Source organism: Malaya genurostris, chromosome 3 (genome assembly GCF_030247185.1).
Source record: "Malaya genurostris strain Urasoe2022 chromosome 3, Malgen_1.1, whole genome shotgun sequence".
Lineage (NCBI taxonomy): Eukaryota > Metazoa > Arthropoda > Insecta > Diptera > Culicidae > Malaya > Malaya genurostris.
This window is the reverse complement of record NC_080572.1, coordinates 106,548,767-106,565,833: the sequence shown is the minus strand read 5'-3', so window position 1 is coordinate 106,565,833 and position 17,067 is coordinate 106,548,767. Positions and strand designations below refer to the sequence as shown.

The 17,067-nt window shown below is 34.8% G+C and overlaps 1 protein-coding gene across 4 annotated transcripts in view; it reads left to right on the top strand.

The window, feature by feature from the left end:
• LOC131435352 (heterogeneous nuclear ribonucleoprotein L) overlaps positions 1–16,649 on the top strand; it is a 655,533-nt gene extending 638,884 nt beyond the window's left edge. For all 4 annotated transcript variants that reach the window (XM_058603157.1, XM_058603156.1, XM_058603158.1 and 1 more), the window contains one exon: positions 4,113–16,649. In XM_058603157.1, coding sequence (XP_058459140.1) covers positions 4,113–4,315 — 203 coding nt within the window. In that variant the 3' untranslated portion in view covers positions 4,316–16,649. The remainder of the gene's footprint in view (positions 1–4,112) is intronic.
• Positions 16,650–17,067: the final 418 nt, after the last annotated feature.

Below are 17,067 nucleotides of genomic sequence, written 5' to 3'. Positions count from 1 at the left end.
ACCAGTTTTCGAAATTCCCGTTCCCGCCGAAGATGCTTTAAATAAAATTAAAACATGTTTAAGACAATATTGGAACGAACAGTGGTACTCATCCCGGGACATAAAATTGAGAGAAGTGAAATCTGATACTTTATGCTGGAAAGACCGCAACAACTCAGCAGACCAAAGAGTATTAACACGACTTAGGATCGGCCATACTCGACTAACCCATAGCTTTCTTCTGAACAAAGAATCACCCCCCAACTGCGAATGCTGCGGAACTCTACTCGACGTACGACACATAATACTGAACTGTAAGAAATACGCACAGGAAAGACAAGATTCAAGGATAGACATATCTAGTATACGAAGTGCCATGTGGAACGAAGAAGAAAGTGAAATGAAAATCCTGAATTTCTTGAAAAAAACTGAATTATACCACAAATTGTAAATAACCTCCCACGATACGAATGCATCATCTCCACGATGTAAAGTATCGCAAATAAACAAACATTATTATTATTATTATTATTATTATTATTATTATTATTATTATTATTATTATTATTATTATTAATATTATTATTATTATTATTATTATTATTATTATTATTATTATTATTATTATTATTATTATTATTATTATTATTATTATTATTATTATTATTATTATTATTATTATTATTATTATTATTATTATTATTATTATTATTATTATTATTATTATTATTATTATTATTATTATTATTATTATTATTATTATTATTTTTATTATTATTATTATTATTATTATTATTATTATTATTATTATTATTATTATTATTATTATTATTATTATTATTTTTATTATTATTATTATTATTATTATTATTATTATTTTTATTATTATTATTATTATTATTATTATTATTATTATTATTATTATTATTATTATTATTATTATTATTATTATTATTATTATTATTATTATTACTATTATTATTATTATCACAATACACTCTCTCGTTTTGTCACAAACTTTTCGTTTTGATGTGGAATACATTTTTATTTTATATATAGGGGTGCCAATCAGAAACTAAAGAAAAAATACACGTAGATATGTGGTCAGGTTTTACACACTTCCAGCTCAGTCTATTTTGTATCAATTATTAATATTATTTCATCATTTGATTGGAAATATTTCAAAGTTTCGATTTCAATGTATCAAGCCACTTATAATTCGATTATACATGCTAGAAATTTTGAGTAGTAGCGAACAGTGTCCTATTTGTCTGCTAAAAATTTCCGGCAGACCGGATTTCCCTGCCATAGAAGACGGTTTTGAAGGAGTAGGCGATATATCGAAGGGAAAGCTTCGCTCTGATTGGTGAATCGATGCAAAAGCGAAGCTGTTGGAAGCACGCGAATCTATAAATAGAAGCGAAATTATAGTTCACGTTTCTGTCCTACGCGTAGAATACTAGAGGTAGGTTGCTGCTAAAAAAGTGCCATAAAACGATTTGAAGCTTTAATTGGTATGCTCTGATCTTATGTCATGCAAGCTTGGATGAAATTCCATACTTTGTCGTTTCGCCTGAGAAATTGGCAACTACCCCACGGTAAGTTTTGAGTGCTTAAGATTAATTTCTAATTTATATAAGATGAACTCTATTGATAAGGAGAAAAAGTTTATCGCTTCAAACGAAATCGCACAATGATAAAGAAACTTAACGCTATAAAAATAACTGCTTGCATACAAAACTAGAACACAAGCTTGGCGAAGAGAAGCTTAAATATCGAAATCTGTATCGCAAGTATGTACAAAGATATAATTGCATACATTTGGGATATTGGTGTAATTTCGTCGGCTATAAAACAAATCAAGACAAACAATGTTCGGTGTTGGTTCCTAATCTGAGATCAATCTGAGCAGACTCTCGTGCAATTGCGGATTCAAAAGTGTGACGATTGATTGAACTGTTTGGTTGTAGATCATTGGAAGTTTTGGTTGCCTTGATCCACATCAATGGCTCGAACAACCCCATGGGGCTGATCCTTGTAATTTTTTGTTACTTTGGAGAGGTTTTACAGCAAAAGCAGCACGATATCAGCAGGTCGAAAGTGGGCTATATAAAACCAACATAATAACAAGCTCAATATCTAATACCCAACGGAAGTATAGGCAATATGAGAAATAGTTCTTCGCAAAAACGCATGCGCTGTCCAATGTAATAAATATTTAAACTAGAGTTGTTTTACAAAGCAGTGAAAATATTCTGTGAAGAATATTATTTCTTGTACCTAGAACCTTGAACCTTGAATTTATAATTTCGTTAATGTTTCGATTACTGCATTTTTATTCATTTTATTTTATTGCAATGACTCAGTGGAAACTTTTATTGGAGAACCAAATAAATGAGAAAATAAAAAAAAGATGATTTATTTTGAAAAAAGATACGCTCAGAGGCAGGACTCGAACCTGCCTTCTTATGCAATCCGCTTAGCTCTAAGATGCCAAGAGCAAGCACCGAGTTGGTAAGCGTACATCGAACAATGATCTAAATCCTAGCCGCCTCACGGCCACTACCATATATCCAAACATCTGTTCATTAAATAACAAACACTAGTCTTCTCGTTCTATACCTATTTTCCGCTCAAGCACTGATTAGGAGAGTATATTTATAATCGCCCTTTGCCTTCTCTACTGTATCGAAATTGAATTTCACCTCTTTAAAGAGCACCAGGTTTCGTCAGTCTTAATTTTCGAAGTATATATTCATATGAAGACAGGTTCAAAGATTTCATCGTTGATTCGAAACGACACCCATAGTAGTATAGAGATGTGTTCCACATCAATACTTTCATTATCGCATTGCGTTTGAGCGTTGCTCGTCGTAATTCAACGTGTTAGTAACGGCGCAAAATTTTATCAACTTCCATTTTAAAATGGAGAAAATTCAAATAATTCTTTATGATGACTTGTGGGACTTACAAGTGCCTTGAAACGCCATGACCTACAGGATCTGCATTAAGGCAGAACTGAGATGGCTCTTGGCGTGTACACTCGGTAAACTCATCCGAAATTTAACTCGGAATTTTTGTTTTATTCAATAATCTAATTTTGAAGGCACACTGCTTAAACTCTAAGATGCCGAGGGCATCGAAATTCATTGTGATTTCCAGTTGGATTCCAAATAAGATGAAACAATCGATTCCAGGCAGAATCAGTAGGTGCATTGCATTTGGAACTCAAAATGATTTCCGACTCAAATTCCGGGCTTAACTGAGCAGCGGTGTTTTCCAAAATAGCGCTGCACACTGTAAACGAAAATCGTGGTTAAAAAGTCTTCTTCCAATGAAGTCCCTTTACACCATCCCTGTTCTCGCTACATTTCAACAGGAATATCAGCCCTTTGGTGTAGTTTTGATGTATGTCCTGCTGCGACAGTTCTTCGATACAATTCTGCTAGCTTCATTTCAAAAGCCTGAGGTCGGTGTTCAGTGTTACTTTCACGTATGTCTTGCTTCGACAACCGTTACACAGAAAGTAATGGGGAAAAGTTGAACGTTCATCTTTTATTGTACAACAGCAAATGTTTTGTTCCTCAGAACGCGTTTTGATTGGTTGGTGCTGACATGGGTCACAAATCAGTCAGGTTTTCAATGTTGTTGCAATACACGTTCAAGTTGAAAAATTTCGAATCTATTGGTAGTTAGATTATATAAATCCTTCTACAGATCACTGAGTTATGAACTTTCAAAGTAATGACTGAAAATCTAACGCAGAAATTTAATCTTTGTATACTCGGTGATATCAAACATTTCAGAAAACTTTATTTTGAATTATTTGTGATTATGTCATACGACTGAAAAAGTTACTATAAATTAATAATCATATTTCTGATGGCAAGTAGCAAAATTATGTTGATGACGTTAGATGCAACAAGAGCTATTCACGGTTAAAAACTCATCACTTTCATAGAGGGTAAATTTTGAAAAGGTACCCCATAGTAAAGTAAGTCATATTCACGACAAAATACTTCTAGTTGAAGTTGACCAATTCTTGATTGCAACACCCTTTACTACCGATTTCCATCGGATTAATTGCATCTTCTATCCGTTTTTATTGATGTTTTTTTTAAATTTGATTTCAGGCACAAAATTCCCATTCATCATGAAGTTGTGTTTCTCCTCTTCCAAGACAATGAACGGTGCATGGAACAACGAGAATATCGAGAATATGAGCAGCATGGGCGTCCAGGGCCACGCAATGTCACAGGCAGCTGCGGCGTCTGCTGGAGGTGTGACGGCAACCGGTATGCCTGTGGGTCTCAAAGGTGATGATGAACCGATGTAAGCGAGCTAGCTAGCTAAGGTATACCGAGATGCGACAGAAAGCGATAGTGAATCCAAAACACCGAAAAAGAACAGATTGGTTCGTCAGCTCTCATCACCCCACCAAAACCACTAACTACTGTTGTTGCTATCAACAGCGCCGACTTGTTTGTGAAAGGCCACTCGCCCCTCCCAAACTGATGAATAATGGTTAAGAATACCGGCGCTTTGTACCGTTTCATCATATATACAAAACTCAACTTACTACAATATCAAAGATAGTTAAGGAAAAGTCCAACGTCCGATAACATAACGATAACTACAATCGCCAACAAAGAACTGTTTTTTGGCAGCGGGCAGCATTCAGTACATATGTCATTCATTATAATCAGAATTGTTAGTTTTCAGACCAGTTAAAGAAGTAGTTAATTGCACATATAAAATGTTATTCACCGACATCTTGTTTCTAGGAAATTCGTCTTTTCTGCATTTTTTTCTATTTAGTTTCTCACAATTGTACACAACATTACTATGGCGAGGGTAAAAAAAAACAAAGAAGAGGAGGCAGTGAAGAAAATTGAAAAAAGACATTATTTATTGCATAGTTTAAGGCAATTAGAGATGTAGATTTTTTTTTTCATTTTTTTTCTTGAGTTTTTGTAATCGCAGGCGTGACTCAGCCGCGAATTAAAAAATTAGGGATGTTGGTTTTCTTTAGCCTTTGCTTATTGTTTAAATTGGCTGAAAACGGATCCAAAACAGGTTCTACTTTAGTTCGGCAAATTGACCGTAATGCAACGCGGAAAGAGCAATTGAGTGTAAAATAAAATGAATTGGTTAAACAGTTTTAAAGAGTTATTCCGAATGAAGAAAACAAGGAATTAGTTTCAATTTGAATACTGTAGGCAAAAAGAAACGAAAAAAGAAAAACGAAAAAAGTCAAAAAATTATGAATTTGAAAGTTTAGTTTAAAAACTAAGTTAGATAACGTAGAGTTACATATAAATTGTATAGATTTTTCTTTATTAGTAGCAAGTTTTTCCAACACAACAATCATCACGCTGTTTAAACACAACACACACTTATACACATACATATACAAAATATATACAGGATACACTAGCCTAAGCAAGTGTATGAAAAGCGTCAGTCTGTTACACACACCGAGAAATGAAAATACATGAATACATTCTACGAACACACCAACACAGGCAGCATATTTCGGAAGAATCTTGTCTCCCCCTCCACCTTGTCTGGGACTATTACATTGTCGCTGAGGGGAGCTACTGTTGTTTTCTTTTTCGTTTTTAATTTTCGTTTTGCAGTTGTTTTGGTAATGAAGCAAAACGGAATGACAATTTAAAATGGGAAATTTCCAAATAAAATAAATACCATATTTCTTCACATGTAACTTAGTTTTTAAGACTTAGCTCATTTTTGTACATTTTTATATAAAAAGAAAATAAGATAAACAAAATCTTCTTTTTAAGGCTAGGCGCTATAGAGTGAGATAAACGCAGGCAGGCGAACGAAAAAAAAAGTTGATTATTGATATTTAGCTTAATCTTTAATTGTCGATCATATCTTTTTTCCTCGAACGAGTCTTTTGCTTTTCAGTTTTCCGTTTAAGTTCTCGTTTTCCATCGATTCAGTTGAAATTTTAGTTCACGGAACAGAAAAGATCCAAACAGGATCGGGCAAAGCGAGATGTTTTCACAATCAATGATTTGAATAATGAGAACCAAAAAACAAACGAAATCAACGGAAGACACGCCCAAACAAACAATGGAGGAGTTTATTTGTTGTTGAAATAAAGACGCCACGAACAATGAAGCTAGTTTTGTCCGATTGATTGTGAAAGTTACGTCCGTATGTTTCTACTGTTTTATTCCTTTATTTGTTCCTTTCTTTCCATCCATCAACACATATCTATTTCCCATCTTTTCATGTTGGTATAGTTTTTCTTTAATTTTTTTTCGATAAATCGTTTACATTATTCGGTTAAGAAGCAACATATCCCACACAAATTTCCAGAACAAGCAAAAATCACACAGCATAAACATTATTCGAGGAATACTTAACAGAAGACGCTAACTTTTAAGCATATTACCAAGAAGAGAATATGATGCATATATATTTACAAAAGAAATTGACAAATTCAACCAAACGTTCTTAAGCCTATTGTATAAATAACGAAAAGAAAATAATCAATAATGTATGGTGGTCCAATGTTGAACAAATATCATTTCATTATTATTGACGGTAATGCGATAAACAGAACAAGAAATAACCAAATACACGCTAAATAAAATTTTAGTGAATGAAGCAGTTGATACAAAAATTAAGAAAAAAACACATTCGCGAGAAGAACTATACAGCTTCCCGCCGAAAGCAAAATATCTTAGTAAAGACGGTGTCTAACGTGAAAATAAGAATCAATATCATTTTATCCACACACCCACTGAAAATAAGGAGTAAGCACTGTTCGAACCATTTGGAACACAACAAGAAATTATACCTTAGTTAGGAGTTATGAGCGGGCAATCAACTGAACTAATTGTCTAGAAACTATCCATCGAAAAAGCTCGAGTTTTAGTTCCCTACAATCTATCTTGCTAGGGGTCCGGAATTAGTTGCAATATCATTATCATTGTAAATTAAAGGCTGTGTCTGTGTAAATGTTTTGTTATGTATGTGCGTAAGGTTACAGTGTAGCAAAATCAAGCAAATCCATTAAATCTATATTCAACAGCTGGAAACTCTACCGATAAGTTTTTGTCACTTTGTTGAGTAGCCCGTCGTCGCGTCAAGCGCGCGAGCCAAAGCAAGCTCTTTGTTAGTTGCAATTATATAACTGTACCGTAAAATAAGCAAAACTACTATTTAAATCTAGAAAACAAATACAAAAAAAACTCAAAAGGCGCTAATTAGACGATAGTGGACAAAAAACATAACTAATATCAACACCGGTAAGCAATCAGTGACGACACAATGTGAGATGGTTGTGCGTGTGTGGGTACGTGTGTACGGGCTTCACGTGCGATAGACACACGGACCAACCGGCGCACACGAAAGCGAACACACACACAAAGAAAAAAACCAATACGTATGTAGTAGCTAAATATCTTGAAACTCGTTGCTCAATCCAATAGTCGATTTGCTGTTTGGTTTTTGGTCTAATGTTTCGCGTGTAGTTTTCGCTACTGGTAATTCCATAGTCTGTTCATCATCGCCAACGTTTCTCCGTTGGTATTGTACGCAACGCAATAGGCAGAACAGACAAACGACTGCTGCTCAGATGTTCGGTGAAGTACTGTCTGCACGGGAAACGATTTGGGACGAATCAGTTGAAATTATTAATTATTTATTTATATCGTTTCTTTATTTCCGGGTTTAATCTTTTGGTCGTTCGGCGAATGGGATCAGTTGAAATTGTGAAGACGGAAGTTCTCTAGAAGAACTCACTGATACTTAAGAGTATATTTGCATATACCGAAACCCAAGCTTTATTAGAAATACATCGTGCAAGTGGAAGCACAGAATTAAATGATTAATCGATTACAGCACCTCAAATGCCGTGCAATAGCTCGAAGCGCTCTGTGTCGGATGACCTACGAGACACAACGAATCGCTCTTCTGCTGTTACGTCATTTAACTTTATTATTAATAATCGAACAAAAATGACAGGGTTAATTGCTTGAAATTGGTAAAAGCGATTTGCCATTTACCCGTACTGATCATACTAGATTACTTCATATGACTCTTTTTTTACAAAGTGTATGGCCTGACTTGAATGAAGTCTGTATGAAAAAAGCGATGTCTCTATGGTGACGACGCAAATATAAATTGATCTTAGTATACCTTGCAGCCATTCTCGATGGTAGCCTCCCGCTTTGGGCATACTTTCAACCAGCACAGAAGCCGTGAAAACAATTTTATCTGTCGTGATCTGAACATCGTTCCTCTCACAAAATAATTCATAGCAAGCAACTATCTTCACGAGGCTGGATAGTGCTAAAGATTATATATTCTGTTTTCGCAAAGATAAGATGCTTACAAAGATAGTTGCTTACTATGAATTGTGGGGTTAGACATTCTCTGTTATCGAAAGAAGGAGAAACAGTGCTATGGGTGAGCATTTTTCGCTCTCTTCCATTCTCATGCATGGACAGCATTCCAATGAAACAACAAGGCTCACGCTTCCTCAAATGCGATATAATTCATAAAGCAGCTATATTCATGAATATCATACGCCATAAAGCAAGTAAACTCATCTTCACTGCTTCTTTCATCCAAACTCTGATCATCTGTGAGCTGTGAGGGCTCAGAAGAAGTTGGTAGAAAAAGGAGACACAGTGCGCGCCCAGGAATCATGTTTTTTCAACTGGGTATTCTAAAACTATTGCACGTATCGACATGAACCAAATGAAATTTTACTCATTAGATGTTCTCTATGGTCGGAACCACAATCAAAAATATTCGTTGTTATTTAAAAAGTCATTAACAATTCAACAACAACAAGTCATTAACAATTCAAAAGGGTCGAAAATCGAAAAGTGGCCGCCACTTTGTTTTTTCTCAGTGGACATTTTTCATTTTAGCTCCGACCGTAGCCAATTCGATACAGAATATATTAAACAGCTCTAAATAGTCTAAATAGGTAGGAGAAACACCCAAAATAATAACATTTACCGGGTGTTTCAAATACGGATCGGTTTACAACTTGCTGATTCAAAGCAACATGACTTTTCAGTGCTTATACGAGGCTATTTTATTGTCAATTTTGAAGCTTGTAGGTTACCTGGATCTTATCACCATTTTACTCATGTCCCTAAAGTCTTGGTGTGTGAATTTTCATGATATTATTTTCTTGGAGAAGTAATTCGTCGTTTAAAGGCAAATCACTGCGAATAAGTCGATTCACTAAACATCGAAGTGATTTCGAAACAAGTTTTTCTGTTTTGAAGTTTAGTTTTAATCGTTTGTTGTTCGAAGAACGACGGAACGAGCGAGTAAATGCAAAACAAAATATTTTGGCAAATACTGGCACCGTAACCAATTCTTACCGTTCGAACAAGCTTTGTCATCTGTTACGATACAACTCTATTTTATGAGAAGTTTCGTGAAATATCTGTGGAAAGAAGTTCCTTTGATTATCTGTTTTCTACACGAATGCATTATATCAACATGTAATCCAGATCGACGCTCGTCAAACTGACAACCGGGATTTATGTACGCGATGTCCTGGATAGGTATGGTCGATTGTAAAACACAATATTCGAACCAACGACCATTCGGATGTTGACCTTACCTGCCAGAAGAGTCATAGGTGTTGCACCAACCTGAATATTACCCATGTAGAGAAAAAAAAAACAATTTTTAATGATCGAATCATCTCACTCAATCAAAGCAATGCGCATCTCCCGAGCATATTTGGATGTTAGATTTCGGACCGAAAAATATTTATTTAACATTTTAAATACCAAGTGATGTTAGTGCGCTATTTAGAAAAAAAAATCCTTTAAGTTTACTTCTAAATTTTACAGTTGATCTAACATATTTGTAATGCATTCTGTCATTTTTTTATGTTTTTAAATATGTAACATCATCAAACCATTCTACGGTAATTTTCGTATAAGAAATACCCACTTTGAAAATATTTTCGTAGATTTCTATGATAGTCACGTTTTTGATCTTTTTCTCCCTCTATGCAATGTGCGTGAAAATGAGTGAGATGATGGAAAGAAACTTATCTGACTGTGAAAATCACTGATTTGAATCAGTACCCAAAGTAATCAGAAATCTTCAAGCAACGACAATAGGAAGTGATGTTTCATTCCAAATTGAGTGAAACAAATTCACTTAATAAAGTGATGGTGAGAACAATTCAAAGTAAGATTACGTAACAGCTGGAGTGATGCTCACAGTTCCATAGACAACTCATTTGATTTCGCAAATCAACGAGCGCTACTAAAGCAATGATTTCCGGAAGCAAAGTGTTCTGTAGTTAGAAATGCAAGTTCTTCAAATAGCTTGATTTAACTACTGGATCTTGCTTCTACATGAAACGTGACGTGACACGGCAAATTTCACTTTATTGTAAGCTACTTGTTTCAATCTTTTCTGAGAGGTGACTGGGATGATGCGAAAAATTTCTTTTGCTGCCAAACGAACGTTTCACGTCACTCTAGACGAATTTTCAAATTCCCGAAACGCATCTTTTTTTTTTGGTCGCTTGTAAATCTTTTGTCACGTTACTTCATTAGGTGAATTGAAAATGTAGCTTTTCCACATGGAACTGGCTCTACTTCCGTTTTGAAGTTATGCTATTATTTTGGAACGGAGCACAATCTAGATCGACCATTCCGTTTTTAACAAGAGCTAAAATACGTTTATTTGAACCTCTTCGGAATATGAGACACTGAAAACTGGATTATAGTTTGTTGATAAAAATTATTGTTTACGTTCGCAAAAAAAAACCTATTTTGTCAAGCACAGTCTCTTTGATACATACCGATTCCAGTTGATTAAGTCTAGTCATAATTATCTGATGATGAAGTATTTATTAGTTCCATGCATATTTTTGTTCGTTTCAAATAATTTAAATATGATGTTTAATTTTGCTTTTGCTATGATTGTCCTTATGTAATCCCAGTTCGTTCTTTAAACATGTTCAATGTATCAGTATAACTCACTTATAAATAATTAAAACTACGTTCTTAAGCAGTTTTCAGTGCCATCTGTTTGGAAATGATTAAATTAATTGAATTATCAATGATTATTTCAATTATTTGGTAGGACAAATTATGTTATTTTAAAGGGATGGAAATAGAGATTAGTTTTGTTCAACTAACCACTCAATCTTAAAAGGTAATTATTAATCATCGAAACTTCACCATTCATTCAATATACGAGGCAAATTCGAAAGTAAGAAACCGTTTTATCCCAAAAAAAATTATAATCATATGAACGGCAGAAAGTAAAACTCGCATAAGTGAAAAATAGTTTGGAAAGCTTGTTTAATTATGTTTTAATGCATGGAACCGGATAAAACATTAAGAGCAAAAACCGGACACGGATTTTTCAATGCAAGTATCATCCACAGCGGCAGGCGGTACAAACTTTGAATACGAAAACCAGGTAAAAACATTCGTTTTGGAATAAGAAGTTTTTTTTTGTCGGTTTTTGGCATTCGAAGTGTTTTTGTCCGGTTATTTCAAAAAAGATGTTTCTGAGCAATTCTTGCATTGCGAAATCTGAGTCCTGTTTATGTTCTCCATGTTCTAGTCCGGTTTTTACGTTCAAAAATACTTATACGAATTTTTCAAACTAAGTTGCACTTATCCGACTTTTGCATTCAGTCGTTCATATAAAACAGATTTCTTCATCAAAATTAGTTTCATGTAAATCTACTTTACTTTTACACACAATCGCCGTTCACTTCTAACTATTGTGAGTGCCGTTTCTAACAGTTTTGTTAATCCGTTTGCATAGAGGCTCATCGCCTGGGAGTTGGAAAAGATTCCAACAGCGTGACAATTGTTGGAAAATTCTTCTTCCAATGCAGTAATCGTTAACCGACGATCAGATCGCGGCTTTTGGTTCACTAGGAACACAATTCGGAAATTTTTCACGATGAAAATTTCATAACTGCCAGGAGCAACGATTATCGCGGCGTTGTTTACTGTACGCAAGGGTAGACAAACGTCTACTGCACTAAAACAACTCAACAGTTGCACAAGTAGTGTACGTACAGATGTGCACAAGTTTGAGTATGCCACGGCTATGAAATGATGCGACCAGCCCCTACTTTTCAAACGTGTCTCAAAAATCATTTGTTAAAGCGAGATATGCTAGGACAGAATCATTGATTTTTTTTCGCATCAATTAATTGTGGATAGAATTGAAGTACGAATCAGGCGGTGCGTCTCATTTCTTCTTCAGCGTCCTTCGAACTTATGTTGTTTTCACTGGAAAAAACTGTTTGATCAAGAAAACACTTTTCATGAAACTGAGTTGGGTTCGCTCTGACTCGATTTTCAGTTCAATGACGGTGAAACTCGATTCGAAACCAGCTTCAAACAAACGGTTTGACAAGGTTTGAGTTTCAGACCAGTGAACAGGAATTTTTTGCTCACAAACTAATATTAGTACAAATGCCATATGTTGTTCGCATCAGGGACACCAGGTCCAATATTTAATATTTATATTTTGAAAAGTTTACTTTGTCAAGCATATTTGGGAGTAACATCACAAACAAATATACAAACTAGACAGTGGTAACTTGATTTATGATTTTAATTGAATCTCGACGTTTTCTCTATCATGCCCGCTAGCTATTTCCAGAGATATCAGCTCAGAATGAAATCGTTTCGCTACCTCCACTGCCTACTATTCTTACAGTAATTTGTATTTTTATTGAAAAATTCTATCCGCATATTTTCAAAACAAGATTAGACGGAAGTTTTTTGGCAGCTGGTTTGAGAAAAAAACAATTTGAATAGTCGAATTGTGTTTCTGTATTTGTTTCACAACAACAGTTTTAAGAAGCTAAAAAATATTTTTTGATTCTGTTTTTCGGCTCCTTCCGGTGCCTCGGCAGGACAAATCATCTTCTAGAGATTGTTGTGCAGTTGTCGAAGTATTATCAATTTACCAACGCGACCAATCGAATACTTGATACGACGCTTTTGAGATAGTATCGAAACGAATTTCTTTCATTACCGCATGTACCATGTAACTAAGAAAATTGGATTTGTTAATAGTACAGAGACATGAAATACCCACGTGAGGCAACAGTTCCTTTTTTCCAGAATTTCTCTTTGGCATAATTGGTGCGCTTATCAAAGACCACTTTCAGAGATGGTTTGCCACGCTGTACAATTTCAAACTGCGATGCATCAAATATACCTTTTTATATTCGATAAAACTTGTTATCTTCATTTTTGTACATCACTATCTGATCGATTTCCCGATTTTTATACTATTGGATATCTTTAATAACACTCAAACCGATGCAAACCCGGCATCGAACAGGTATTCTTAAATCCGAAATACGTTACAGAAAATACATTCTTTGATTTACCTGCAATGAATTCATCATATCACACGAGTAATTAAAGACAACAATTGGAGTCGTTCTCTGGATTTTATTAAATGACTATAATGGTTTTAGCCTCCTCTTACGCGACAGTAAAAAATTCTGACCCTAAATGTGGGACAGGGAATCGAACTCAAGTAGTGTATGTCGAACCTCGAGATTCTCTTTTCCATCACACACTCATCCTCCGTATTCTATATTTTTGCCAAAAGACAACATCGAAATCGTCCCACAACAAAAGGAACTAACGGCAAATAAAAGCCTCTCCTTTCTTTCGATCATTACGAAGCCATTATAGAAATTTCTTCAAAGCTTCCAATATTAAGCGAAGTTTGTTGTTTTGACTTGAAAATTATGCCCCTATTTTGTATTTCGATCGAATGTGAAAATTTGCATTCTGTATTTCCAATGAGTGTTGTAAGTAAAATTCAAACTCTCTCAGGACACAGAAAGCGGAATACAGAATAGTGCTGAAAATCAATACGGCAATTCGCGAAAGAAATAGTAAACAAAACAGAAACTGTTATTTGCAATTAGGTCCTTTAGTCGAGGGACGATAGATTTAGTCTTCTGTTGTTCGATTATAATACAATTCTAGAGAAAATGAAAATTACACATGACATTTTTTTAAACTTCTTTGATGCGTACTCGAAACTTGCAAACGTTTCCTGGCGTTAGTTGCTTATTCAGAAAACACCTCCGAATACATAACAGTATTAAGCAGGAGATTAATTCTGTTTTATCCACTACACATCACTTTCAAAATTTTAACTGTGAATACCAAATGTAGATAAGACAAATGCATCTGTACGTTACTCGTTTTAGAAGTAACGATTTGGAATTCTTGGCCAAAACAAAATTCGTGAAAATGCTGAACAAAACAGAAACCAGAAAATAGTATTCTGCGTGCTAACAAAAAAAAACTCCCGACTGCAGACAGTATTTCGGAACCCATTCGAATCAATGTTTTTTATAAGATATTATTTTCCTGAAACGAAATCATCACTTTTTTTTTAATGCCATGCGTAGTTAGATGTTTTACCGATTCAAAGATATTAAGATCCACTATTTGGTGCAATATTAATTAAATCAAACCAATGGTTTTCGAATAATATCAAATTGTTCAACCTTCAAAATAGTAGATAACCATTTTAGTTCATCTATGCGTCAAATCTAGCAAATATGTTCCGTTCGAAAGTGTAAGCTTACGATGCAATGACGAAAAAAAGAATCTACTGTACTTCCCACCTAACTATACACTCTACTCAAAGCAGAGAACCATTACAAATGCAACCAAACGATAAGCATACATAAATTAAAGAAACAAACCATTACTGACATTGCAAAATGAAACAAGATTAGAAGATAGTGCATAGTGAAGAAAGAAGACATTTATTTTTTACATTTTTTCGCGAATAAAAAAAACTAAAGTCACAGCCGATTAAAATTTTTCGTTCCGAGATATTATAATTGATGTTGGTAAAATTAAAAATCACATGGCAAAACGGATCCTTCCAGATGAAACGATGATACATTATCGATTTGATTGGAACGATCCATTTCAGTAGCGTGTGTAATTAGCGCAAAAAGGCAAACCAAAAGAGTAAGGCGAAAGATTAAACTTATAAGAAAAAAAAACTGGAATAAACGACAATATTGAAGTTATGTAAACATATCTGTTTTTCGACGTATTTCAGTTACTATATATGGTATAAGACCGGACACATTTATTGCTGGCCCGGCGGTCGTCGACGTGGCAGTTTAGTAACGTGGTTGAGACTTATAATAAGAGTAAAAGGAAACTAAATAATCAGTTTCATGAGATAATCAGATCGGCCCGACTTTTACGATTTAGTTTCGACAGTTGAGTGCACGAAACGGACGAAGGTCATTAGCGAGATAATCTTTTTTGAAAATCTTAAGTAATTTAATGTGAAGGAAAATACAAAAAAAATATTTACTAAAGAAAAAGTTCTAGAGTAATTTTAGCAGTATCATAAATATTAAAAAGTAATTTAAACAAGTGAGTAGAAAGTAGTTGCATTTTAGCTTAATTCGACGGGACAAAATGAAAAAAAAACAGACGCGGTAAGCAGAAGATATCGAACAGAAATTGGCGCTGCCAGCAGAAAAGGCCACCAGAATTCCAGAACACAAGTTTGGTTGGTGTTGGAGAAACTGCAACCGTAAGAAGGGAACAATCGTTGTCACCGCTGGTATCGCCAATGATATTATTCAACTATGCTAGATGTGACCTCCTGGTCCTATTTGTGGTTCGCCGTCGATACCTTAGGTTTTGGCGGCCGGCTTCGATGCTAAGTGAACCGGAATTCCGCGAACAAAAGGTATCTCTATAGAGCAAAGTCAAATTATATCCTAATCCCCCTCTTTGAAAGAACGAACAACATGAAGATAAAAAAAGTATTCATTCTAAATGTTTCAAAACGTATATTTAATGTATTAGTGAGGCAAACAACAACAAACTAATCATGGTAGAGACTAAACATTTCTCAGATTAGCTGAATCACAGCGAAAAAGAAGCAACTTCGACGACAGACGAAAGGAAAGAGAGGCAAGAAAAACAGTGCAATGTGTGTAACACCTTTTTGACGGAGACCAAAGCAAATGCGGAAACATGAAACGCAAAACGAAACGAATACGAAAAAGATGCATACAATGGTGAAAAAAACAGAGAGGCAAGTGTCAATTATTTATATAAATATGTGCCTATAGAGAAGAACACAAAACCAACTTACGATAACCGTGAAATTTTAAGAAAACATAAAAAAACAAAACCATTAGCAAAGGAAGCATACCCAGCAAAGCAAAACCGTCAGCCCTGCAGAATGCAAAATGGGCAACTGAAACTGAAAATCTCTGCCCACTACTAGTTTCGTTCAACCCTGGCTTTATGACTTTCCGAATTACACAAAACCCGCCCACCTGACCAGATCAAATCCGAGAAACAAACTGATCCACTTGTCATCGTTTTTTTTTTATTCGTAATGACTACCTTGATCGAAACTGCTACTGTCCTCCCAAGTGAACAAAGAGTACACATCTGTTTTCGATATTATCTTTGTTTCTCCTTTTTGGGGTTATGTGCCAAAACAAACTAAATGAACGAAAACATTAGCAAATGAATGAAAAAATCCGGAAATTCAGTGACGGGAAAGTGGAGAAATCAATTTTAAAACCAATTACTAGCGACCAAAGTATTGAATAAAAGCTTTTTCTAAAATTCAAAACAAAACAATGCTTGTTAGTTGCTGTTTTTTTCGGAGGAAGATTTATTAAAAAACAAACTGAGCTGAAACATTACGAATAGATTGGCGCCCGTGTGTACTTATTTACTTTACAGCGTGCCAGCTCTGTTCTCGAGCTTGTGTTTGAGCAAAGCGAAGGTACACATACCCGTTATGGCCCACACACACACATACACAAAAGTACACGCTTAAACCATACTGATCGCAAGCGCAAGTGCAAATTCGATAGCTACCTGAACGATTATTGACACTCACACTAGAGACAAAAGCAATGATGCTGGGTACTGGTAGATTACTTGCGTACTGTTTCAACTGGAACACAGATTCAACAACGAATATTTTGTTTGTTTGCTATTTACAGAGAGTTATTGTTGTTTTTATTGATGAGAGACAGTTGTTTCTGTTCTG